Source organism: Centropristis striata, chromosome 14 (assembly GCF_030273125.1).
Source record: "Centropristis striata isolate RG_2023a ecotype Rhode Island chromosome 14, C.striata_1.0, whole genome shotgun sequence".
In the NCBI taxonomy this organism is placed as follows: Eukaryota; Metazoa; Chordata; class Actinopteri; order Perciformes; family Serranidae; genus Centropristis; species Centropristis striata.
The window spans coordinates 29,312,530-29,339,489 of record NC_081530.1 but is presented as its reverse complement, the minus strand read 5'-3'; the positions used below and the strand labels follow the sequence as shown (position 1 = coordinate 29,339,489).

The following is a 26,960-nucleotide window of genomic DNA, read 5'->3' as shown; positions in this document are numbered from 1 at the left end:
GAAGAGTGTGTGCTGGAGGGGTGTGTGTCTGGTGTCTGTCTTGTCTCCTCCCCTCTGTATTTGGGATTTGAGAAATGTGTTAACTGCCCTGGCAGTCCAACCTGAGATAGTAGATAGAAAGTGTGTAAAGGTGATTTAAAAAAGGGGGGGGGAACGAGAAACACAAAGCAGCCGACACGAACACCTGAAGACATAAAAAGAAAGAGACAGAAAATAGATTTCATTAAATGAGCTGCAGGACACTGGATAAACTAATGGCTTTGTCCTCGGATAGTCCTGATGGCAGAAATCATGACAGTGTGTGTGTGTGTCTGTGTGTGTGTGTGTGTGTGTGTGTGCTCCCTAAGGTGCCGCTAGTATGATGGTTATCATCAGTGGCGGGCAGCCTGGTCTGTTTATTTTCCTTAGAAAAGGGAAAGAGAGGGGTATTTCATTTGGCTCGGAGTTGGTTAACCCTTCCTGTGAGCTCAACTATCCCACGGTGGCATAATCAAGCTGAGGATAACACACACACACACACACACACACACACATTCACACACACACACGCACGCACACACACACACACACACACAGCATGACAGCATACTCCCACGCTTCATTTTGTTTACAAGGAAAACTCCCCTCAGTGACGACTCTTATCTGTAAGAATAACCTCGTACATGCACCACACACACACACACACACACACACACACATTATATCAGAGCCACAGCCCCCTGTCCCTTGCTGCTTCCTGTTAACCTGTTTTCAACTTCCTGTCCTGGACATAGAACACACCGAGATAAACCTGTCTGTGTCCGTGTGTGTTCTCATTGTGTGGCTGTCTCTGTCTATCTCCTTTTTCTCTCCCAATGTATCCTTTTATTTTGGTCTCTTGTGTTTGAGATCTATGCCAAGTTAAAACTTTCAGTAGGCTGAAGGATAAATGAAACGTAAGCAGTAGTGTGTGGTTTATTGTCCTCCTTCTCATTATGTCAAAATAAACTAAACTAATACTCATGTTACCACTGCAATCTCCCTCAAAAGGACTGAAGGATGAATCTTAAGGACCATGTCCACCGAAACCAAAGTTTCTGCCATTTTTATACGCCAGATCTATGGGGGGGGGGTGAAATTCGCTTGTAAATGTATATAAAGGCCTATGTTTGTTGGCAATTGAGATAGAAATAATTTGTCATTGACAGGACTTAAATCACATTCAGTAAATTAGTAAGCAGTTTGTGTGAGAGAGTGAGAAATGAAGAGGGAACAAGACAGTCTAAAGCCCTTATCACATTGTTACCGGCAAAACAGTTATTTTCACTCCTCACTTGCACAGCGATCACATTTTTCTAGTGGGTTTTTAAACATGCATAGAAGTTAAAATATTCTCTAATTTTCAGCTAATCAAATAAAACAAGAGGCCAGCTTTACCAAATAAGCCAGACAAATTTCAGTTATTCTGACTCGTTTACAGTTGATCCAGTTTCATAAAGCAAAGTCAAATAAGTCATAGTAACAGAGCTTGAACTATGTTGAATTTAGCTTATGTAACCAAATCACCGGAATATGAGTCCGACTTACCAAAATAAGCCTAGTTTACTTGGTATACTCACTTTATGGAACAGACCCCTGATGTATTCACAATACAGTTGTTTTTTTCTACAAAAAGTTTTAAAGCCAGATTTCTACAATATATGTCTTATATCTTGGTTGTTTTTAACTATATATTTTAATCAGATGAAGAATTTTAGTCATTGGACGTCTGGATCTATCAGAGAAACAAGTTGAACAAATGTTGGCTCAGAGCTCCCCAGGACGTCCTTTGTCCACTGAACAGCATCAGAGAAACACTTCAGAGGAGACGTCTGCAGATAATTGGGCTCCGGGTAAAAAAACCTTCTGAACAGTGAACACTAAAGGAACCCTGAGCAGGAGAAGCTGACTGCAATGGAAGCAATGATTGTGAAGGCAACGACTCCCTAATTATACAATGTCAAAAAACTATCCTCGCTATTGTTTTGATTGAAAGAAGAACATGACATATTGGGCATTTAAGCTTATCTTTTTCGACTTCTCTCCTAAGAAAAACAGACAGTCAGGCCTCTAAAAATCAATAAAATACTGTAAAAATCACTCTTCAGTTGCACTCATGAAGTCAGGAGTTCAGCCTTTAACGAGGGGGTCGTAACCATTTCTTTGTGTCAAGGAGTCACAGACCAAAAACATGGGAACCACTGATTTATTGTACTGTGTAATTGTGTTTAAAATATTCTCTTTTTCCTGTTCTCCTCTCTCCTCATCTCTGGTGTAATCTGAGAATGAATAATTGATAGAGGAAAAGAATAATTGATGGAGAAAAGAGGCTTCCACTGTACAGAGATGGGACCTGAAAGCAAACAGGCCTTCCTCTGCACTCTGTTCTGACCCCGTTTCGTATGTTCAGCCGCCTCATGGAGGCACACACAACTTGCATTCTGTGACCTTTTAAAGAGGGCATGGTAGTCAGAACAAGCCAATTATGATCTGTTATTATCGATCTCCCCAGCTGTTACGATTTTCATTGGCCTGTATTGGTCATATTGAGCTTTGTCCATTTCCAGTCCTTTGTGTTTACAGCGATCTGGAAGCAACGGCTGTCAAAAAGCTTCACTGAGCCCCATAAAAAGCTGCAAGTAAACTGTGGAGCAGCATGAACTAATATGACGATTTGTCAGATAATTATATTCACAACGACAGCAACGACGGGCTGCGTATGAGGGAAGGTTGTCCAAATCTTCATGCCGTTACAATTCCAAACATTACTACATTACTATTACTATCTCCACTGACATCATACCGAACTTTATTTAATACTTTATTTTCCCAGTGCAGATATATCAGGAATATTTCCAAGCCTCATTGAAAAAAAAGCATGATAGGGACATTGTTTGGCATAAGCAGAAGTGTATTTCTGTGTGTGTGTGTGTGTGTGTGTGTGTGTGTGTGTGTGTGTGTTACCGGGCTGCTCTCCTCGCTTGGTGTGCGAGGCTCCTGTTGGCTCGTCTCCGTTGCCTCAGAGTCCTGCTCTGATACTGCAAACAACCACAAGCAGGATCAAGTTATTCATGACAGATCTTCACACTCATTACATGACATTATCTTTGTCACGCAATCTTCTCATGATGAAAGAAAAAAAACACACTGGAGAACTTCTCAAGAAAGCACAAACAGACTAAATGTATACTTACAAGCTTTACGAGTCTTTCGGGCAAGAGCAGCCGCCAACTCACTTTGTACCTGTTGGGGAAAACATATAAAAATGATAAATGATCAACTAAAACACACAGCAATGACGCAGCAATGTGAGACTGTTTTTACCAATCTTCAGACACACATGTACACACTGACCGTAGAAGTGAGCCTCTCAAGAGCTTTCATCTGGAGAATCTCACTGCAGATGTCCCTGTTGCCTTCAGAGTCCTCCTCTGACCTTGGATGGACACACACACACACCACACACACCACATACACACACACACACACGCACACACACAAAGCTTTACTTAAAACTGACATTGCATTATTCTGATCAAACATTCTCCAGAGAAATAAGTTTCCTGCAGGACTTTGGTCCGCTCCACGCTGCCCCCTGGTAAAACCAGAAAAGAACTACAGCCTGCAAACACATCCACTTCTCAGCTGGATTATTTTACCTGTGGACCCTAAAAGGGGCTATGTCATGCTCATTTTTAGGTTCATACTTTTCTTTTGGGTTCATACAAGAACATACATTCTTTCATGTTCAAAATATTCATACTTATTATTTTTTGTCATACTATTTGTGCTAGAAAACCTGCATTGATCATCTGTTAGTGCCTGTCTCTTTAAGCCCCCCTGCTGAAAAAGCTCTGTTAGCTCTGAATGGTCAGCGTTTTGGGGTGTTCTGGTCTCTGTACCATCATCACAACCGGTGGAATGACTGTAATGTTATAAAAGCATTATCTACAGATAAAAATAACCAATAAAAGCTTCAAAGCCCAAAACGACAAAATGAAACATGTTCCAGCAAGAATAGGAACCAAAATTGAGGAGAAATTAACAACAACATGAGATTCCCTGACGTTAGCATGCAGCTAGTGGTGTATGTAATGTAAACACTGCAGTAACGGAGGAGTACAGAGAAAATAGAAAAGCCCAATCAAGGTCTTTGTCTGTATTCAAATTGATTCAACTGGATAGAAGCCACATCTCTGTTGTCTGTCTCTCTGTCTGTTACCTTAAATTCATGAAGAAAACACTTTTATTTTTTGTTTCTGGCATGCCTCTACTTCAATTCATCAAGGATTCTCTCAGCTTTTGGAGTTTTCTTTAAGAATTCAAGGTAGCATGGGCTGAGTCATTTATATACAAATGGGCGTGAAGTATTCCTTTATGATTAAGAAACATAATTAGACTTAAACTTACTGTTTATCATCTATCAAGTATATTCATGGCAACTTCTCAAAATGTGAAGATTTGCTGTTTTTGGTCAATGTATAACTGAATATTTTTGTTTTACGGACATTAAATCGGACCACACAAGCTATTTAAAGACATCACTTTGTGTTTCGTGAAATAGTGACGGCCACTTACTGACTAAACAATTAGTTGAAATATACTGCAGCTCCAAACATGATAAACAAACAGCAGATGAGTATATTTTCTGTGTGAATATTTTCTATCCTGCAGAGTGGTATCTGCCTGTTTTATTTTCCCTCCCATCTGTCTTTCTAGTTCTTCACTGTGCACATGTCTTTGTATGGAGCATCTCTCTCTCCACCCCCCATCTCTCTTTCATGTGGTTTCATTTAAAATAGCTCCCAGACACACCCTTCTATTGATGTTAGTGAGGCTATGTGCATGTGTGGCAATGCTGCGGCTGTGTGTACATGTGTTCAGAATGCATATAGATGTGGAACTTGTGTGGAGGATTTTTTTTCAAGCCTGAGTGCATCTGTGAATACATTAGTGTATGTCCTCGTTTGTATTTGTGTGTGTGTGTGTGTGTGTGTGTGTGTGTGTGTGTGTGTGTGTGTGTCTGTGTGTGTGTGTGTGTCTGTGTATGTGTGTGTGCGTGTGTTTGACAGTAAGGATATTGTCCCAGCAGGGCTTGACAGAGGTGTGTGTGCTATATAAACAGGTGGTTGTTTAGGGGTAAACTCAGAGTTATTCCCATAGTAATAATACAAGGTTGTAGAGTTTGTCTTCAACAGTGGCAGACTGCACCCGAGGGCCCCTCATCTAATATGTTCTCTTACAAAACCACTGTTTGGATTGGTCTCCCACACACTGCCTCACCCCCGCACAAGACACACACACACACATTCACACAGACCAATTTGCATACAATTTGGATTTTATCAACAGATCCCAGTGCCACGAGTAATAGTTGTGAAGGAAAGAAGATGAAGCACTGTGTGACTGTGTTTGTGTGTGTGTGTGTGTGTGTGTGTGTGTGTGTGTGTGTGTGTGTGTACGCTGTAATCTGATAAAGGAATGATAGATGCAGGAGCGGGGGAGATGGTGATAACATGTAGCCCACAGCCTGACACTTCTGCTATCGGCTGTGACACAGACAGAGAGAAACAGAAGCAGGTAGACAAACAGATGCCTTAAAGGGGCGTGAAAATACCATATTTTCACTGACGCAATAAAAGATGTTTGCTGCTCTGGCTTATTTCAGTATCTGTCGTCAAAAAATGACTTCTGTCCACTCTCCTTTAACATAAGATAGCTGGTGCTCAAACATCTCAAAGAGCCGGATGAACGAGAGAAAATTATAAATACGAATAAAAAAATGCTGCAAATTTTTATCTTTTCTTGTTCATGACTGGATCATGAGATGTACAAAGTCTATTCCAACTCATCATGCTAAATTTATTCTCATCAGGGTCATTAACTTTTTTTTTTAGCTGGCGTTCATTTGCTAATTTGATGACTCACCATGGAGCCTGGATGTACCAGAGCTGGAGGAGAGGCACAGTGGGAGGTGTGTCACCAATCATTAAGCAGCACAGAACAGTATTGATAGGGGATTAACAGGATTGGTGCTTGCAACGGCTCCCTTTTCATTCCACGTCAAAGGCGCATGCCGTAAGTTGTAGTCATGTTCTGTGATTTACCAGAACAGATCCCAATTTAAAGCTTAGCAATTCCTATTATGCACAATACGTCAACCTATTTTTAAAACACATTCCTTAAGGGAGAGAAATAAGTGCCTACTTTGATCTACCTACTGCATATGCACATGTGGTTGTGATCTGAATGCTACCAACGCAGAATTAAAAGCTGGTAGCACAATGCAGATGGTGTGATTTGTGGAGGAGGAGAGTGTAATCTCTTTTTAAAACCAGTGACTGTTTGGTTGCCCTCCTCTCTAGCCAAAATCTTTCTCCAGCATCCTGTCGAGTCGGCTTGGCTTTTTGCCCTTTTTGGACCGGAGTACCATGCGAGGCAACCAAGTGTGTTTTCTCCTCCCAAGCTAAGGTATCATATTTTAGCTGCTGGCGATTCTGAACTTCCTGTATAATGATATGCAGAGAACACAGGCAGGAAACTGGCAACCCCTTTGTTAATGAATGATCGGTGTTGGGAGGGTTAGTTTTAAAACACATTCCAGTACAGCTTACTGAATATATGCACAATAAATGTATTTAAAGTCAAATTAAGTTAAAAATCATCATGAAAATGAAATGATGTAACATGAATCGGTGCACTTTTAAAAAAATTTATTTATGGGAAGTATTTGCCTCATAAATTTAAGTGCAATTAAAACAAAAACAAACTAGAAGGCCCAGACCTCTACCAAGGTCATGCCCTATCTCACAATGTTAACAAGAGTGAAAAATAATCTGATCTGCTACAGACCTTAATGGGTTCTTCTTTGACACAATATACACATAAAAACCTAACCTCCTTGTCAAAAGAAAAAAAGTAACCCCTTCAAGTAATCTACTCAAGAAATGCATGTACTCAATGTTTTCAGAATACCACCAATTTAAACTGTAAAAGAATACAGTCACTCATACTTCCTGTTACTTGTATGTGTCACTTTGTGTTGAATAATATTTTACAGAAATATCTAACATTTATATTGAAGAGGTTCATTAGGCCTACAGAGGCAAGGTAGTCGAAACTTGTCAGGTACAAGACATTTTGCTTTATTGGCCTTTATAAAGAAACAGTGTAAAAAAAAATCTAATATTAAGTTAGGTATTGTTCGTTTACAGGGTGTCACGATATTACATGTTCCAAACATTATCTGAAATTACAGCCTTAAATGTATTCGGTGAACAGCTATTGTATTGGACTGTATTATACTGTGCAGGTGTTCATGTTACTGTGTCCCACCCTGTGTTTTGTGTCTCTACGGAAGTTGTATGCAACTGATATACTGTACAGGAAGGACTGAAATCAGTGCACAAAACAAACTAGTGTTCATATCTAAATATTAACTTCTCAGTGATCAGTTCACGCTCTGACAATATAAACTCAAACACTAAACATTAAATGAACAAGCGGTGACTTTTGCTGCTGGGGCGGTGTGCAGGACATCTTTTCATAGTTCAGTCAGACAACTCACGTGATACAAAATGTGTTTATTGGACAATAAACATAGCTTAGATTTGGCGTCTAGGCTCCGACTAAATCACTCCTCAGCAGTTACATGAGGTATTGAGGAGTGATGCAATAAATCCCCCAGTCGGAGCCTACAGGTGGATGCTGGGGTGGTGGTGGGACTGAGAAAGCAAGCGGCAGTACAGATGTAGCAGCAGCATAGGCAGGCAGAGGAGAGCGAGGATTACTCTCATCTTAAATAGAGCGCCAGATTGGATAGAGGGTGTGTTTTAGTGGAGGATGTATGAGGAAGGGGCATGTCATGTGTATGGCAGCACAGCTCGAGTTGCCTGCCTGAACTAGCTCGCAGGCGTCGCTCCATTTAAACTTTAATGCTCTTCCCTTACACAGCTCTTCTAAAAAGCACTATATATGCAGGTTTTGCCCTTACTGTAATGTGAGCCACAGAGGAAGAGAGAGAACGAGACTTTCTTGCCAATAAAGCTCATTAAATTGAAATGGAACTGAATTCAGATGGAGAGAGATGGAGAGAGAGAGAGAGATATGAAGGTTTTTTTGTATTGTATAGTAAACTTTTAAGATTTAGTGGACGATGAGATTCTTGTTGTTTTATTCCACAAAAGAATTTTAATTTCTAGCAAGCATTGCAGTGTACAATCTAATCGACTTTAGTGAGCACATTGTGGCTGGTAGAAAATACTATTGTTCAGACACAGCGATCTGCCGAGACACACTGGCAGTGTTGACACAAAATGAATAATGACACACACATATAAACATCTTCTACACATGATGCAGAGCAGATAACCTATTTAATTAGTAGCATGTTGTTCTTCCACTTCGCTAAAGTAGAAATCAGTAGCAGGAGGCCTAACAGTCAGCTAATTTTGCCTTATCAAGTATTAAGTTATCAGCATCAATTTAATGCTTGCCTCATTAGATTACTCTACAGCGAAAGATTGGGAGCCATAATTTATGAGGAGCATGAGCATCAGTTACACACGGCTGCACTTCAAATCCTGCTGCAGCACCTTCAGAAATAGTGTGTTTCTCTATTTCGAAATTTGATGCTTTTTGATAAGCTCATGATAACGAACCTGTTCCAATCGGATATTTGTGGCTTCTGGATAAAGACTTTGTAAGAGAAGAAGTGCTCTCACTTGAAATATAAACCATGGGCACTATCTTGCAACCAGTGCAAAGTGGTGCACAAGACAGTGCAACTCTCATTACTCGCTGTGTAAATAGCAAATGTACTTGCGCTCATCTGTGCACCCAAGGGAGTGTTGGTCTTAAAATGAGATGTGTTCAGGTATATTGTAGATGCGCTGTTTTATAGAAGCAGCAGGAATCGACTGCGCCATCAACCAACAAAAATCTGGTCTAAAGTTTATGTATTTTCCTGCTATTTAAAAGGCCTACAGAGGCGGGTTCACAACAAGCATGCATGCTGCTTGTTACATACACAGGGACACACAGCAGCGCTCCTCCTCCTCAGTTAAATAGCCTATCGGTGCATTTGCCCATATGGAGTCAAATAGAGTTGTTGGTGTGACAGAGGGAAGAGGGCTTGCTTGCTTTTTCAATTTGTTGAATCTGACATTTAAATAACATTTTATTGGGTGCAGGTTCACCTTTTTAAAGGGAATGAGAGATGACACTCTGATTGGTTTAATTCCTATAGTGCCCATAACACACTTCCAAATGTATTAAGCGACTACTTAATATTCCTTAATATGTCTTACTCCGCACCCAGATTATGCACCGTTAAAATAGCCAACATTGGAGTTGGATTCTCCCCCTAATACACTTAAACCATACATTTTTAACCATGCACTATAGATCGTTTAAATAGGGCCCCATATCTGACATATTTTAAAATGCTGATTTAAATTATTTCCATTTGATATCTCATTTCATTATTGACCAAGCAACTCAATGAAATCCAGAAGCCAGAAGCGGCGTTGAACAGGGCTTTAGCAGGTGGTTTAACACACATTTTTATGCTTGGGCAGGTTCAGACGGAGCACATTGCCAAGGATTTTATTTAAACGACTGCATTTTATTAGCCCTCTGGTAATACTACCTCCTTTTTACTATTTCAATAACAAAATCCAGAATCAGCATTAACCAATGGATTAATGCATCATCAAGTCTTTTGGAAGGAGCCAGCTGAGTTATATCAGGTGTTTTTCCCCCCTCACAGTTGCAACTATTCTCCTTTACACCAACAAGAGAGCAAGAGACAGCGAGGGAGGGAGGTGTGAGACGGAGGGAGAGAGAGAGGATGCCTGCAGAGAAATGGTGCGCCAGTTAGAAAGAGACACAGACAGCAGCAGGGTCATAGTGACAGACAGAGTGAGCATGTTGAATGCATAATCTCATTGATGTCTAATCGGTGAAAATGAAACAACAGCACATTTTCAGATGTAGGTTTAAGCAAAAACCTACAAAATATCTTTTAAATCCCTTCAAATGAGTGACAATACATCACCACATCATAAATACATGCAGTCCCACCAGAAGACTGCAGGTAGATTCAGCCATCAGGAAAAAACATTTTCTCAAATAAAATGGTCCAGAACCATGTTAAAATTGGATTTTTAAATAATAATATAATAATCCACTATAATGTATAGAAAGTAACAAAGATGTACATACAGTATGTAACATGAGATTTATATTAGTAAGTATGGCATTCAATTCCCCTCGCTGTCGTGCTCTCTCCCTGGTGTCTGCAAATACACCCTTTGAAGTTGACACACAGATGAATGTGTTGACGTGTGCTCTTGTTCGCTCGCTCTCCATATATACTGATTTTTTTTCTTCACGTTACCCATCTCACTCTCTCTCTCTCTTTCTCTGAGTGACAGATTGAGTTCAGTAGCAGCCTCAGCAGGAATCCCACACACAGGAGCAGGAAAGCAAGGGAACTCTGGCTGACACTACTCTGCATGTGTGTGTGTGTGTGTGTGTGTGTGTCAGAGCCCATCCTGTGCATAAGTGTGCATTTCTTATATGGATGTGGAGGTGTGGGCGCCTGCACTTCAATGTGTCTCTCACATAAGCAGATTGAGGACTTAAAACACAACACTGAATAGAGATTAGGTTTCTAGCTGGGATTTGAGGAATCATGTGTGTGTGTGTGTGTGTGTGTGTGTGTGAGAGAGAGTGTGAGTGTATCTTATGTTGCAAAACAGTAATGCACTTGCAAGTGAGCACGTCCACACCAAATCAAACACAGTGACTTGTAACTTTTTGTGGTAAATCATCAGACAGACAAATGACCTCAATCATAAATCTAAACGGGAACACTGTCACTACCACTTTGATATTTTACCAGAGCAAATGAGCATCCACTTCAGGTCAGTGGAGCTCATCCAGCACATTACAACTGAGCCACACTCAGCATTAACTACGCTCAACATTCTGCAAAAGTTTTACACGTTCGCTCTAATGACAGCAACCCAGTGGCAACAGCGGAAACCACTAACTTATCAATACAACAGATGAATATGACAAATAATATCCATCTGTATGTTCATCCATTAGAGCTGACACCTTTATGTTGAAACTGGAGTAACCATATAAACCAAAAAATATTAAATATTTAATATGTGACAATCTTCCCAAAATCCAAGTTAAGTGTTAACTGAATTTGCACAGTTTTTTTCTTTGTTGACACAATAAACATGGACTAGTGCGATATCCAAAATCACAATATTTGTTAAAGCTAAAAATTTGTGACAAAAAATACCTTACTCAATCAAGTATTGTGGTGCTGCAGAGTTCTACAAAAAAATTTTGTTTGCTACCAATCCTCGCGGAAAAATCCCATCATCATTTTAACATTTTTCAATAAAAATGAGAAAAATTATGTAAAAATGATCACTCACGCTAAAATCATGGATCATAACGCAATTGCAATATCAAAATAACCACAATAAGATATTTTTTTCCCAAATCATTCAGCCCTAAACTCAAGTGCACCGAACAAGCCAGTTTTACAAAGAAAAGTTAACTCTATCCTATCATCCATCCATCCATCGTAGCATAACTTGCAATCAATCTTTAATGAATACTTACGGGCTGTTGGCCCCACCTCCAGAGCGAAACTGGACATATGGGGCAAGTTGTAGGAGGAGCCTAACCGCTTCTGGCCACTCCCCCTCATTTGAGCGAAATTCACAGGAGGCGGAGTCACACTCTTCAAAGCTGAACTGGTAGTAAGAGTTTGAATCTGAAAACACCACCCGCTGGTCCACTGAGGGAAGAACAGACAGAAAAAAAATGTGAGAAGAAGCAGCGTCCTCTCCTCCTTACCATTATTATTTTCGCAGTGATAATGTATGCGTACTTTAAACTTGGCAGTCATCAGGTGTGTGAAGAATAAAACCTATAATAATACCTGATGAAGGTATTATTAATTACAGAGCCTTCAGACGGAAACTTTCCTAAACATATCAGGCAGGTCAAGCACTGCTTCTTGCTTTATTTGAATGTATTGAAATGGGAGCCTAGGCCATTGTTGACTGTTTGATAATAACAAATCATGTTAAACGTACATGTTTCAGTTCTAAGTAGAGACATGGTGACAACAATAAAAAGCTGGATAAACTCTTTGTATCAGTTATGGTGGATTAACCAGACCAATGAATTGCACCTGAGCAAATGTCCCAAAGCAGGCGGCCTCAAGGGGATTAGGTTTGCTTGTTCATGAAAGAAACTTTAATTGCCTTTGAATATTATACATACTTAACAATGATGTGTCATCCAAAGCATACTGTGTGTATTTTCAACAACACAGGGTTAAAGTAATATGAATAATACACATGATTTCTACATTTTCTTTTGAAAAGCCCTAAAATAGAGAAATATGAGTCACATCCATAGTGATTGGAGATTTACAGTTTCTCAGAAGGTTTAGCATGCAGTAAAATGTTCGTTTTTAACTTGGGCTTTGGTAAATAATGAAGGAGGATGTTTGGGATGAAAGAGCCACCTGGTGAATGAAGCAGTTAATTTATCTCTCTATTCTGTTGGAGAATAGATGAACCTGGTGAACTGGTTCATCATATGTCTTTAAACACATGTGTTGATTGTTGCTAAAGTCACTGGAAGCACACTAAAAACCTTCAGGCATCTTAGTATGTGTGTGTGTGTGTGTGTGTGTGTGTGTGTGTGTGTGTGTGTGTGTGTGTGTGTGTTTTTACCAGACAGCAGGACTCCCAGCTCCAGCAGCACCTGCCAGACACGCACACCAGTAGTCCGACAGCGCACATATACACACTGCTCACACAGCCACTGCACCAGCTCCACGCCCACGTAGCTACGCCTGTTAAAACACACACACACACACACACACACACACACACACATATTTAGCACACAAGTACAGCCACACGCACATACACACACTTCTTCCCTCAGCACAAGGCTTGTCTTTTTTTATTTAATCAATATCCATTGATTATTCATTAGTTTTGTGTAAGCCTTTTCCTCTGAATACACTGAATACTTTCCGTCTACTTTCCCCCAGGAAAAACTCCCCGTGTATGTGCGTAGGTGTTTGTTTGTGTGGGTGTGTGATGACGGTTGAAGAGTGCCTATTTATATTTTTGTCCAGATGTTCACATGCTCTTTGCATGCATCTGTAGTCATTGTATGCACAGAATATTGCATGAGAGTGCATGTATTGCCGGACCATCTTGTTCTCTGCTATATAATGTCTACGTCACACTTGCTCATCTTACTGCATAAACAACTTGACTGGCCAATCAGAACAGGGCCCAACAGTGACTGGTGAGTCAGTGTACATGCTCCACCAGACACATCGATTCATCCCTGCACAAAGACAGACACACAAACAGAGACAAGTGTACCGTATGATTCTGGCCAGGTGTATCTTGTCTTTAGCCGGGTATGGTCCATGAGAGAGGAAGGCATTCCTCACAGCCCGACCAGCACATGGAAAGCTCTGGGAACAAGACTGACACAGACACAGAATCACATCAAAATGTGTTTTTGCACCTTTTTTTTTTACTTAATCTGAACACTGACAAAATTCTTGTCCCAGTATTGTTTTGGACATGAGCATTAGACTGCAGAGAGCGAATGTGCCTACATGCTGTCATTGACAACAAGCTCACAAGGACAGCTCGATTTTTTCCCCCTGAGGAATGAAACATTGACTGTGTCTACACGCTTTGCAATAATCTCGCTATTGACGCTACGGTAAATAAGACCGTATTTCAATTAAGCTATTTACATGGGCTGCTTGTTCTGCTTAATTCATATTCAAGTTAACACGTGACAGAGCAGGGTCTGCTTGATAAGGGCTCCATTCACATTATGTTACAACATGGAAGATTCACTCATTGAAGCAGATTTTGCAAATGACTGCAGTAGAACTTTGAAGGATGGTGGAGCATGTGTTAGGTCAGGGATGGGCAACTTAAATGCTGGAGAGGGCCACATTTTTATCATCGACACTAACACAGGGCCACATATAGGTCAGTGTTTAACCAGACATGATGTGCAGTGCAGTAACTTAACATATTTAATGCTCAAATGCATGTATAACAGTATAAATAGCAATACAAAAGGTTTGAAGCAAATAAAAAATCACCACTTACTGTGATTTCTTTTTTTTTCCAGTGCAAGAACAGCAGACCAACATTAATTGCAAGAAGTAATTTTGTGCATTTTTACACTGCACTTTTAAGATTTCATGCTCAAATGCATGTAGTTGTACTGAGGGCCACTTCAAGTGAGGGTGCGGGCCGTATGCGGCCCCCGGGCCTCCAGTCGCCCATCCCTGTGTTAGATAAACTGTCCTCTGCATTGTAACATAACAGGAACACTGAACATTTTTGACCACAAGTAACGCTATGGAGTAATGGTCGTAAGAGTGGGTCCCTGTTTTGTTTGAACATAATGCACATGCAACCAAGAAAACACATGGCAAAGACAATACACAATCTGGTAGATTGGTTTCCTGATCGATTGTAACTTAATGAGCCAGGAAACGACAAAACGCGCAAGCAAAAGGAAAGAAGACTGCTAGCCGATAGCAACATAGATGTTAACAATGCAGGCTTAAAATGTTTGATGTGCAAAGGAAAAAAAGCTTTAAACATTTTGTTAGCCCTCAAGGGTGAGAAACACAGTTTAGAAACATAACCGTGTTTGTTTTAAAAAATGTAATCAACAGGGTACATTAAGGCGTTATACACATGCACGCTGAATGTTTTATGAATAGCCCCAGACGTTTTAGACCCTTTTAGGAGTGACAATTACAGTGGAAGAATAACCATACACTTATGTGTAAACATTTTTAAAATCCTGTTAACAAGGTTAGAACCAGCAGTACTGTGGCTACATCCGCCCAACATTTTGAACCATTTGTGATGCCTCACAAAGAAGAAAGCAGCGCACACTCTGACCTTACAGGCGGATAACTCTGTTATACCTGTCGATACATCAACAGTTTCTTAAAAAAAATCACCCTGGATAAAACACAGATTGCTTGCAGACAAAAAGCTAAAAGGAAAAGACTTTTTGTCTAAAAGGATTAGACATAAAGTTATGTTCGGGTACTGTCAATTCTCGTCCTAATCAGAGTACTGCAGTCTCTGTGAGCTGCAGTATTTGACGGACACATTTGATTTCACCTATGTGTCTTGGGCTCAAAGGGGTTTTCTAACCTCAAAGCACAATTACTGCTGATCATTGTGGCTTCAAGGTGCCCTTCAAACAAAGAACCTGGGTTCAATTATGCTCACACAGCCAGACCTCAAATTGCACTTCACACTGTGGTGTGCTGAGCCATGATCGGCATTCTCGTCAGTTATGGGTGTTGCCAATTCAACAAAATTACTTGGCAGGCAATTAGATCATGGATAAACAATGACAAATTAACTCTATCTTTGCTGAAACAGGTTTTTCTCAAAGTTTGAGTCAGGAAGCGCAAATGAAACAGCACTCACCACTAATCTCCATAGTTTATTGATTGGTCTACCTTGCAGCAACCAGGTTCAATCAATTCTTAGTAAATGTTTTCTTGACTAATACTCGATCTTGTAACAAAACCTAAAGACCAAATTTAAGGCATTCTGCCAGCTAGGTACTCATGTGTGAGGAGTTCTTAGCAGCGTGATACTGCTTTGGGTACCACATCAGTCAGGATATAGCCATTTGTATTTGAAGTTAGATATAAAAGAGAATATACTGAAACAAAATGTATTAAAAAAATACAACACTGCTGAGGGACAAACAACCAAACAGATACAAATATAATAGTAACAGCATTGCACATAAAAAAGGCAGGGTCTAAGCTTCAGATGTTGATTTCTTTCATTTTTTGAACTTTTTATTTCTCAGCTAATGTTTTCAATGTTCAAAGCAAAATATACTAAAATGAGATATTTAAGCCCTGAGGCCTATTCAGAGTGCAGTACTGAAATATTTGTTAAACCGCAATATCATGATGCATGACAAATTAAGACTCACCCACACGTGTGTGTGTGTGTGTGTGTGTGTGTGTGTGTGTGTGGTGAAACCAGCTTGGAAAAAGCCTGAGGTAATAATATCACCACTGATGTCACCTTTATTTGGACAAAACAAACACTTTTGTTTCACAGCAAAACTATATGATGACATCACCTGTGTGTGCATTTGTTTCCTTACCTTGTGTACAGTAGGTCCAGTGCTCGGTCCGGGGATAGTGTCAGGTGATTGCTGTTGAAACACAACACACACAAGCAGTCAGAGCCAACACAACACACACACACACACACACACACACACACACACACACACACACACACACACACACACACACACACACACACACACACACACACACACACACACACACACACACACACACACACACACACACACACACACACACACACACACACACACACACACACACACACACAGTAAATACACTGAACAAACAAGAGTCTAAGATGAGAAAGACCAGTTTCACCATTCCAAAAACATTAGTCAGGCTTTGGTTAAACCAACAGCATTAACAGCCATTGTTCATACATACACTGATACCAGACTGTAAAACATTTTGCCAAAGAATCTTTTTATTAAGTGTATAATCATTAACTGACCTTATAGATTAACAGTGACACATATTCAGTCAAGCACTTGTCATCAGCACAAATGTAAACAGTAATAAAAACACATCTATCAGTTCAATTCCCAACAATAAAATGCAAATGTCAGTTCAACTGTCGTAATATTAAAGTGACAGCATGATAAATCTTTTCTGCCATCATGCCATCATGCTGTAGCCTTTGCCCCGGGCATATCCACTCCACCTCTACTTCCCCTATCAGGAAATAAACTCTTAATCTTTATGGATTATTATGTTGCCAGAGGAGCTAGATGATGGTGTTGACACCGTGGTGACACACTGGTTATAAAACAGATTAAAACTGATAGTAAGTGTTGGATCAAATAGAGCGGAAACAGCACTACATGCAGACATCTGTTTCTGTATTTCACTGCTGAGTAATGCAATGTGATGCAATTTAGTAATGCCTTGTTTCGGTTGTTCTGCAGCTGAAATAAAAGCTTGCTTCAAATGTTTCACAGCCCAATTTTGCTTATTTTAATAATGCTTCTTGAAGATAGAGCAGGAAATGCAATTTTGGTCTATGAACTTTCCAGCTTTTCTCTTTTTTTATGTCATATTAGACTGAATTTTGGACTGACAAATAAGGACATCATCTGGACTGGGATGGCTATTTTTCATGTTTTTTTCCTCACATTTTAAAAACACATACATATAATCGATTAATCAAGAAAATAATTAGATTATAAGTGTTCTGGCACATAGTGTAATATCGAGTACTGCTCCAGCTTAAAAATAAAGAATCTGTCTTGAGTTTTACTGGTAATATATGGCCAATATATATAACCTACTTTGTTAAAACATTTCATTACAGTACTTGAAGATAGGCATATCTTAAAACCTAAGTCTATTGCCTTCAAACCCATGCAGGAAATCATTAAAACATGCTTCCTGAAAGGTTTTATTGTTATACAACATTACTGTGGTTTAAAAAAGCTTTATAATGATGATTAACAGACTTATTGATGTCGAACTGAACAGTATTCAAAAGTATCTAAATTAAGCAAAGATCAAGCAGAAAAATGTACCACCCTTACAATGACACGCCTACGTTTTTACTGGCTAAATGGAGATCATCTTTGTGTAATCAAGGTGTGGCAAGTGATTTTAGGTTAAATACACCTGTATGTCATTTCCAATAGCTGAAACTACACAACCAAAACAAAGGAAACTGGACCTTTATCACAACAAATATTCATGTATGAGGAGAAGGAAAGGATCAAGTAGGACATGACACTGTCAAAAACCTCTTTGACAAGCTTTTTAACCATGTAACCAAATGCTTGGCCGTGGCGGGGTCATGCAGAGGGCATGCTTTTCTGCAGCAGGCCTTGGAAAGCTTTGAAGATTGAGGGTAAAAATAGAGAGAAAAACTTGCTGAAATAAAATGCTAAATTGGGGGATGTCTTATTAGTAGTAAACAGGGCAAGGGTTTAAAAATAGCAATGAAGTGAAGATATAAGATATTAAGATTTTAATTTGTAGGGAGTCGTAAAACAATACATAATTTTTAGAAAGAAATATCAGCTCTGTCATCTGCTTTGAAAACACCGTGGTAGTGCATCAGTGATAAAAATGCAAACTGCATTAGAATGACGATCACGTTGCCAGCGTTCATTAAAGACAGACGGGAGAGAACCTCCTGCAATAGGAGTGCAACTGGTCTGTGAGCTCAGTCAGTGAAGCGGGATCGCTGATAGAGTTGTGGGTTTGACTCCCAATGGAAACCTTCACAGGAAATCGAGCCTGTGCTAGAAATCGCTGCTGCCCTTCGCTTGATGACGAATACAGAGCTGCAGCGAGATGAAATGATGGAACAAATGAAACGCACCTAAGCAACTGTGGAAGATGGATGTAGATGAGGAAATATAAATGAGTTAGCGCGCAATAGGACAAAAGGGGAGAAGGGAGGGAGGCTGAACAAATCACAACAGTCTATGAATATATGATGGGGGGATATGAGCATGACAGATGGAGCGGGAGAGAGACAAGGGGGTGAAAGACGGAGAGATCATTTTAATTGTAATCGTGAAAGGGAGAAAAAGTGAGTGAGACAAAGACAGAGAGGGAGAAAAATGCCTGTTCGTGGCTTTGAGTTGCAAGAAAATGAAATAGATGATTAGAGAGATGTAGAGCAGTGTGTGTGATCCTCATTAGAGCGATGATACTGTCTGGGATGTCACACTCACACAGCAAAAGTGGGGATACACACTTGCAACACACTTTACCGAAAGCGACTGTAGCATAGCTTACATACAGTATTCTTTATAATAGGAATGTACAGATGTGATATAAAGCTCATATGTGTACATTAAATATAACGCTACATCAAGCAGCCAGTTAGCTTAGCTTAGCATAAAGACTGGAAACAGGGGGAAACAGCTAGCCTTGGTCTGTCAAAAGTATGGAAGCACCTATCCGACTTTTTCAGTCCTGAAAATAAAGCCGCTACTAGGGGGTAACAATACATCAATCTGGATGGATATCTCGATTCACTGATCAACGATTCAATATCATTAATGCAAAGTGAAAATATGTATACTTATTTTCTTTAGGATACACTTATGTTGTCTGAATTATTACTTTAAATGTATTCTTTTAATTATTTACTTAAAAGGAATCTTTTTTTGTCTGGAAGAGATCAGTACTACAATCGTCATATCATATTTTGGTTTAATTGTAACTGTAACTTTGTTAAATAGGCGTTTTATATCATATTTTCAGCCCTTGGCCCTTTGCTGCATGTTGTCCCCAGTCTCTTTCTTGCCATTCTGCTTGATCTGTGCTATCTAATGAAGGCATAAAGAGCCATACAATTCTTATTACAAATATGAAAATGCTGTCTTGGGTTTCAGGAAATAGTATTTTTTCCTGTATTCCTATATTTTACAGACCAAACGTTGTTGATCATGAGTTGCATCAGTTAGTAATACTGTGAAGATGTGAGAGCCGACGGATGCAGCTGGAGGTGACAGGAAGTCAAAAAGTGCAGTTTACCCATTCACAATAAAACAAAAGGCTGGAGTTTCACATTTATCCACACTGGAAAACATTTTTAAAAGAGCTCAATTTTTTTGCTGCGAAAAAATGCCAGCTCGGGGTGGACGTCCTCCGAGATATCAGTAAAGATGAGACCTTCTTTTCATCATTTGTGTGTGTGACGACATGCAGTGTTTGGACTGGGGGTTAAGTAGAGCACACCAGCCAGCCAAGCACACAGACTAAATAAATTGTTTCTGACTCTTGCTATCTCTGTCTTGCTCCTTCTTTCTCTCTTTTGTCTTGGTTGCTCTATCTTATCTCTCCATCTCTTTGTCTCCCGGTCTGGTGAACACAGATCTCTCGAGAGGTCTTTGTTTCTCCACCATCATCTCTTTTCACAGACGCACCAGCACTAGAGGAGTTTCATTCATACTGTATCACACGACGAGAGAAATGTCTGCTGGCCATGTTCCTGCGAGTCTCTTTGTCTGTAGTTTTCTCACAAATATACACTCCTCCATCACAGGGTATATAGTGCTGTCGGGACCGGAGGCCGAAAGAGAGTGACAGAAGAGAAGAGAAGATGAATGGAGAGGAATGAGAGCTATAAAGAGAGAGCACATGCTGACACGCTTATCTGTGTGATGACTTCAAAGTGTGTATACAGGGAGAGAGAGAGCAGCAGAGAGCGGGGTCATTATCTGCAAGAAATGGATTACTCTACGATTAGATTGCTGAGCACAGTGTAGAGCTGTAGCACAGTATGCTTGGCAAGCCCCCTCACACACACACACACACTTCACATTCACACTAAGCTCCTGTCGACTCCTCGACAGATTCGTCATACAAGAAAGTCAAAATGGAGACATCAAAGCAGCTACAGCACAATAGACACACACACACACATACACACACACACAAATAGACTAACAGACATTAAAGCTGTAGAGAAATCCACCTGTCAGCCCACGCCTAACAGCCAGCACACATGACCTTTGGCTAACCAACACTTCAGTGATCTATAGTATACGTGTTGATAACAGACTAATTTCAGGACTTATCCATTTCAATACATAAGGAGTAAATGTCATCAGCGTCAGTGAGCCAATAAGCATGCAACATGCCGGTACCAAGATCTAATAATGCCGGTACGTGTCGTATAACAGGAAAAACACTATGTTACACACAGGGACACAGCTCATTTGTGTGTGCTGTTGCATTTTGAGAGGTTTGACAACAGTGTGCATCCAATAGTTGTAAAGAAGCTGAGAAATGGAAATAAAGATTTGTTTCGATATGCATTATGTTGCAAGAAAAATAAAGTTTCAATTGTTTTTAGAAAATTGGTATCCAAAATGCTTTGTTCAGGTACCAGTATCAAAGTAAAGATACCAGTACAAGTACCAATCAGTTATCAATTATGTGTGAATGATACCCAGCCCCAAATATAAGTATAAATATTTTTTATATATTAATAATATAAGCAGGGCTACACGGTGGTGTAGTGGTTAGCACTCTTGCCTCACAGCAAGGGGGTCGCCAGTTCGACTGTGTAGAGTTTGCATGTTAACCCTGTGTCAGCATGGGTTTTCACTGAAAACTCCAGCTTCCTCCCACAGTCCAAATACATGCACTTAGGTTTAATTGGTGACTCTAAATTGCCTGTAGGTGTGAATGAGAGCGTGATTGTCCGTCTCTATGTGTCAGCCCTGATAGTCTGGTGACCTGTCCAGGGTGTACCCGCCTCTTGCCCAATGTCAGATGGCATCGGCTTCAGCCCCCCACGATCCAAGTGCGGATAAGCGGTTAAAGATAATGAATGAATAATTATATAAGCCATTTTTAAAGCCGAAGTGACAAAAACTCAGTTGTTTAAGCTTTTCAAATGTGGATACTTGCTGGTTTTCTGTATTCACTATAACAGTAAACTGAAAAGCTTCAGTTTAGTTTAAATCTTTATTGTCCCTCGAGGGGAAATTTGTTTTGCAGTAAAGGGTAAAAACACATAGAAGGACGACATGGGACATTAGTCACAGCAATCAAAGCAAACAGCCAAATAAAAAGATGTATCTATTTGTTTAAAGTATCAAATTACTGGAATGGTAGCCATGATAAAGTGTTGCTGAGCAGTCAAGTCAAGGTTGAGTGCAAATAAAGTGCACATATTACATCTTGGGGTTTTGATTTCTGTCAAATTGAATTGTTTTTTCAAAATGTGATGAGCGTTTTTCACTATATGCTATATATGCTGACTATTTTCTTTGAAAATAGATGTATGCCAATATCTTCCACTTAATGTTCTTTTAAAACAGGCTTCCATAAAAATGTGTTTGACTTCTAATCAATAATATGAGGAATATCATGTTGATACGTCAAAGTGGGATTCAAACTCGTTTACTTTGTGAATTGATTTTGTACTTCAATACAAATCCCTAAAAGGTTTGAAACCATTTTTACTACATTATGTGTTTTTTTAACGTTTTTTTAAAGCATATAAATGTCCTGATCAATAAGTAAAGTGTATTCCTAAATTGAAATTCATATCCAAGTTGTTAATAAAACTTAAAGTAATATCGGGTCTCTCACTATACTAATCTTTTGAGTTAAATACTGTAATTCTAGTCAGCGTGCATAGGTTTCTACAATAAGTGGGTGTGAATTTTCTGTGCCTCTCTCTCTATCCCTCACTTGCCCTTTCATCTTTCTTATCTCAATGTATAATGCAGTTATGGATGTGAAATATTGCTGGCAGACATAAAAACACATCACAAGCCACTGTTTTGCTGCATGTATAATGCAGAAATGAGATAATCTTCTGAGGAATATCATCAACTACCCTCTAAGACAGTGTTCATAAAATCTGCCTCAACATTATGACTGTAATAATCTCATTTCACAGCCTAAATTATGTGTTTTGAGCAGCATACTGTAAATTCCCATACAGTGTTTTTGTGGCAGTAGGGTATTGCATTCAGGAGCTTTGACTTTATAACTTGTGGTCACATACATTATGTGTATATTTTATAATACACATTCAAATGTCTCATTTAAAGATGAAAAATCTGGTATCAGCTGGAGGAAGCAGTGTAATTTCCAACGAGTAATCTGCGATAAATGCATTAAAGAAAGCTTGAAAGGTGCAAAAAAAGCTGCAACCGAAACACAAAGGCATTATTTAGCTGCTTTTAGATTATTTGTGAAAATTGTGCTACTGATTAATGTTGGCAGCTTTATAATCTGTGAACAAAGTTTCCTGTCCCACACTGACAAACACACTGCTCTTCCTCTATTTTGATGTCAGCAACAATATCCAACTAAGACTAACAGTCTACAGTAAAACTGGTAGCAGAAAACCTGGGACTTGAGGGTATTGTTGGATAACCATAGCAACTAGAAAAGTGCACTGAGTGCAGTTCTCATCGCCAGGTGTGTCTTTTCCTCTCCCCTCCTAAAAAAAGTTCAGACTCACTTAACTGTCCCTCTTGGCTCCCTTATCGTCAAGTTGGCAGTGAAGACGATTGATTTATTCATCTTGTATGATATTTTTCAGATGTTCTGATTCAAAATGAGACCTAACTTTTCAATGGATATTAGTTTTTAAGCCCCAACAAAGGCCAGACTGTTCCCTTCAAAAGACTTGGTAAGGGTTGTTTTCAGCCTGGCGGAGATTTAAACATCAGCTTGACCTATCAGCACCTCTCTCTCCTGCCCAGCCAGCTAAAGCAATGTCAGCCTAAGCCTAGGACTACCTCAGCTACATTTCCTCACCAGTATGTTATACTCTGACAAAATAAAACGTGAAGTCCACAGGACTCATGTATTGGTAAGTGACTTAAAGCTGTAGAATAAGAGTACTTCTGGCTTAACTTCACTTACTTCAAGGTGCACGGAGAAGGGACAAAGGTTAACCTTTACAAACTGGACCAAAATGTTGTCATCCATGTCTCTTATTGGATACCCCACATGCTTCATTATCCCGATTGGTCTATAGCCACATGACCGTTTGCCCATGCCTCTTTTGCAGGTGTGGCACCTACAAAAGAGGAGTTGGCAAATATGTGTGCAGATGAACATGATTGGTTGCCTTTCATATTTACATACCTACCCTATTTAAATCATGTATGTAAAGTGTTTCATGATGACCCTGATGAAGGCCACAAGTCGTAATGTTTAAATAACACATAGTTCACCTGTGTGTGTGTGTGTGTGTGTGTGTGTGTGTGTGTGTGTCCAAAGTGACTTTGGCTCACCACTCAAGTGGCTCTAAAATCTGCCATTTGACTGAGCTGTGGCCAACTATTTAGTGGAGGAGGAAAGATGGATATTTCTACAGCGTAGCTACAGTACAGAGAAGACTGGGAAGTGTACTGGAAGTTAAAAAGTTGGTTCATTTAAGCAGACTTCTCTGCTCCCATCATATTGAAGCCAATGAAGGACAAATACCAGAGCAAGTCACAACACAGAATAATGCAAGACAGGATTCTCAAAGGTGAGACTGCTGCAGGCTGGAACCAAAGGCGACAGATGGCTCTGTGCAACACAACAGTTCAGTTTATAAGCTGTCGGCGAACATCAAAGAAGAACACGAGGAAATGTGAAAATCTGCTAATGTCACATGTGTTGCACTTTTGCAGGGCTCTGAATATGAGAACAAATACATAAAACAGCTCAAGATTCTGCACGTATCAAAAAAAAAAGGTAAAAGGTGTGCAGGGGTCAACCTCTGGAAGAGATACTGCGATTTGAGATCATATCCTGATTTTCTTTTTAGTGTTTCCAATTCTGCGTGTCATTACAGTGCAGTGCAAAAACAATCCATGGCGGTTCTCCTCACACATCTTTCTGGAGAATTTATACATGCATATAAAAACAAGAGTGAGCCAGGTGAAGCATAGCAGCCTGCCAGCGTCTGGAGAGAACCAGTCTGCACAGAACAACCATACCTTTACACTACTTACCCATGCCTCATCACACTCACCCACACAAGCACGCACACACTAAGTTAGATGAAGACAGAAGAAGGAGAAGACGACATTTTTCCTGCAGTATTCCCCTCTTTCCTTCCCTTCAGCTCTGGACAGTTAAATGATTGAAACACAGTCTGCTATTTTGAGTGCGATCCAGCTCCTGACGTGATCGATGTAGCTTCATAATTTGGATACTTCTGTAATACTCAATAGCAAAAAAAACCATTCATTCATCAATTTTTTTATGGTTTCATTATTATGTTATGTATGTATTCTGGAATCTTTTTTTACCTCAACTTTTATATTTTCATATTCATTACAGGATTAACTATGGTTGATTGTTACCACACTTAGATAATTTAATCTTATTAATCAGACAGGTAACAGGAACACTGAGCAGCCTCTTCATGTAAGTCCTTTAGACATCACTTGAAATAACAAGACGTAACATGACATAAACTGTTCATGTCCTCGGTCCAAAATGTTGCATATTTTTAGCACATTTGGCACCAGTAGGGACAAGAAGTCTTGGCACTCTCTCCCTGATTCCCACAGAGGCAATCAGGGACACGTTTTCTCCTGGCTGCCACCGATGATGATGAAGATGAGCAGAGCTGACACTGTGAGCAGATATTTGGCTTGTCAGGTGTGCTCGTTCCACATCAGGGCACAGCATGTCACACACATTTACTGCTTACTAGTACAGTTATCACAAAACACTACCAGAGAACCCATGAGAGGATTTTTTTTTTTGGTTGATGTACAAAGTTGCCATTTGAACTGGGTGTTTATTTACAACAGAATTGAGATGGAACAATTAGTCAAATATAGGGATGGGAATCGAGATCTGGTAGAAATATTGATAAACTCTTGGACAAATGGTACTGCTGTTTGTGTTGAGGTAATGTTAATTCATCTCAACATAGCTGGCATTTTCCAATTTCTCACCATCCATTATGATGAAGAAGCTGCCAACAGTGGAAAACATTCAAAAATGTGGGCTCACTGTGTGTTCAATTTTTTCACATCTTTTTTAATGTCTTTTTTTTGCACCAAATTAAGGAGTGTAGCATCTATTAGCAGTATTAATAATGATCTCCGCTATTATTTGTCATGTCATTTTAAGGTAAATATTTTTGAGTTCTTGATAGTTCAATGGGAGAAAACAAGGCATTTGAAAAAAAAACACCTTGACCTCTCAGAACTGAAAGGAGACTCAATTTTCATATTTTATAACAGGTTACTTATTACTCAGTGATGAAAATATAATGTGTACAGCTTACACCTATGTATATAAATATAGATTTGTAAGAGTGTGTATTTCTAAGTGTATGTATAGGTGTGTGTATAGTGAATAAATAGGGGGGGGGGGGGGGGGGGGGGGGTAGTGTTGCCTTGACTACCGGAGTGTGAAGGTATGGTGTCCAACAGCAATTCTAGTTATTATGGATGTAGCACACGCACACCTACACACACACCTACACACACACACACACACACACACACACACACACACACACCCTCTGCGACAGTAATGCTTGTAACAAAATGAAAACACCTGAGTCGTGACGGGGTTACGAAACAGCCTCGCGGCACAGAGAGGTGTCGGGGTAGCTCGCGGTTGAAAAGATAAAACCGTCAGCCGTTACTAACGTTCATCAAACATAAAACACGGAAGGACGGACAGTCGGTCAGTCAGTCAGTCGGCGGTCGGTTTGAAATACTCACGCTCTTCTTCCGCAGGTGCAGTCCGTGCTTGAGTAGCCCCGGCAGATCCCGGATTTTGTGTTTGAGCTGAGCCTGGTCCCGTGCGCTCCGGTTCCACCGCAAGCCCGCGAGCAAGCCGTCCTCTGCGGGCTCGGAGTCCTCCATGGTGCCTTTTACCGTCTCCGGTGTGTCCTCCAGCTGCCGCCGCCTGCCTCCGCTCCGGGTGTCTACCGTATCCTCACGAGGCGCACCACCGCCCGCGCCCGTTCGCCATTTCCCCCCGCGACCTGCATCTGCAACCAAACCGGCGCTGCGTTAACGACCAACTGAATGTATCCGCAGCACGCGATGCTGCTGCTCCACCCAATGGCTCGCGCGTCCTACTCCTCAGTACTACCAGGTTGATTGTGTGTGTGTGTGTGTGTGTGTGGGGGGGGGGGGGGGGGGGGGGGTCACAGGTGCATAGAAACATTGCATCACTTCCACCTTTCATTCTCTGACCAGTCTGACGAAGTAAAAGAGCGAGTTTCGTGTCAAACCATCAACCATTAACTGCTGTACCGCTGCAG

General features: G+C 40.2%; 1 protein-coding gene across 1 annotated transcript in view; it reads right to left on the bottom strand.

The window, feature by feature from the left end:
• rapgef5a (Rap guanine nucleotide exchange factor (GEF) 5a) overlaps positions 1–26,579 on the bottom strand; it is a 54,530-nt gene extending 27,951 nt beyond the window's left edge. Inside the window, exons 1-8 of the mRNA XM_059349187.1 lie at positions 26,413–26,579; positions 16,270–16,320; positions 13,464–13,570; positions 12,795–12,916; positions 11,668–11,845; positions 3,373–3,454; positions 3,213–3,261; positions 2,983–3,056 (exon numbers count right to left, since the gene is read on the bottom strand). Coding sequence (XP_059205170.1) covers positions 2,983–3,056; positions 3,213–3,261; positions 3,373–3,454; positions 11,668–11,845; positions 12,795–12,916; positions 13,464–13,570; positions 16,270–16,320; positions 26,413–26,556 — 807 coding nt within the window. The 5' untranslated portion in view covers positions 26,557–26,579. The remainder of the gene's footprint in view (positions 1–2,982; positions 3,057–3,212; positions 3,262–3,372; positions 3,455–11,667; positions 11,846–12,794; positions 12,917–13,463; positions 13,571–16,269; positions 16,321–26,412) is intronic.
• Positions 26,580–26,960: the final 381 nt, after the last annotated feature.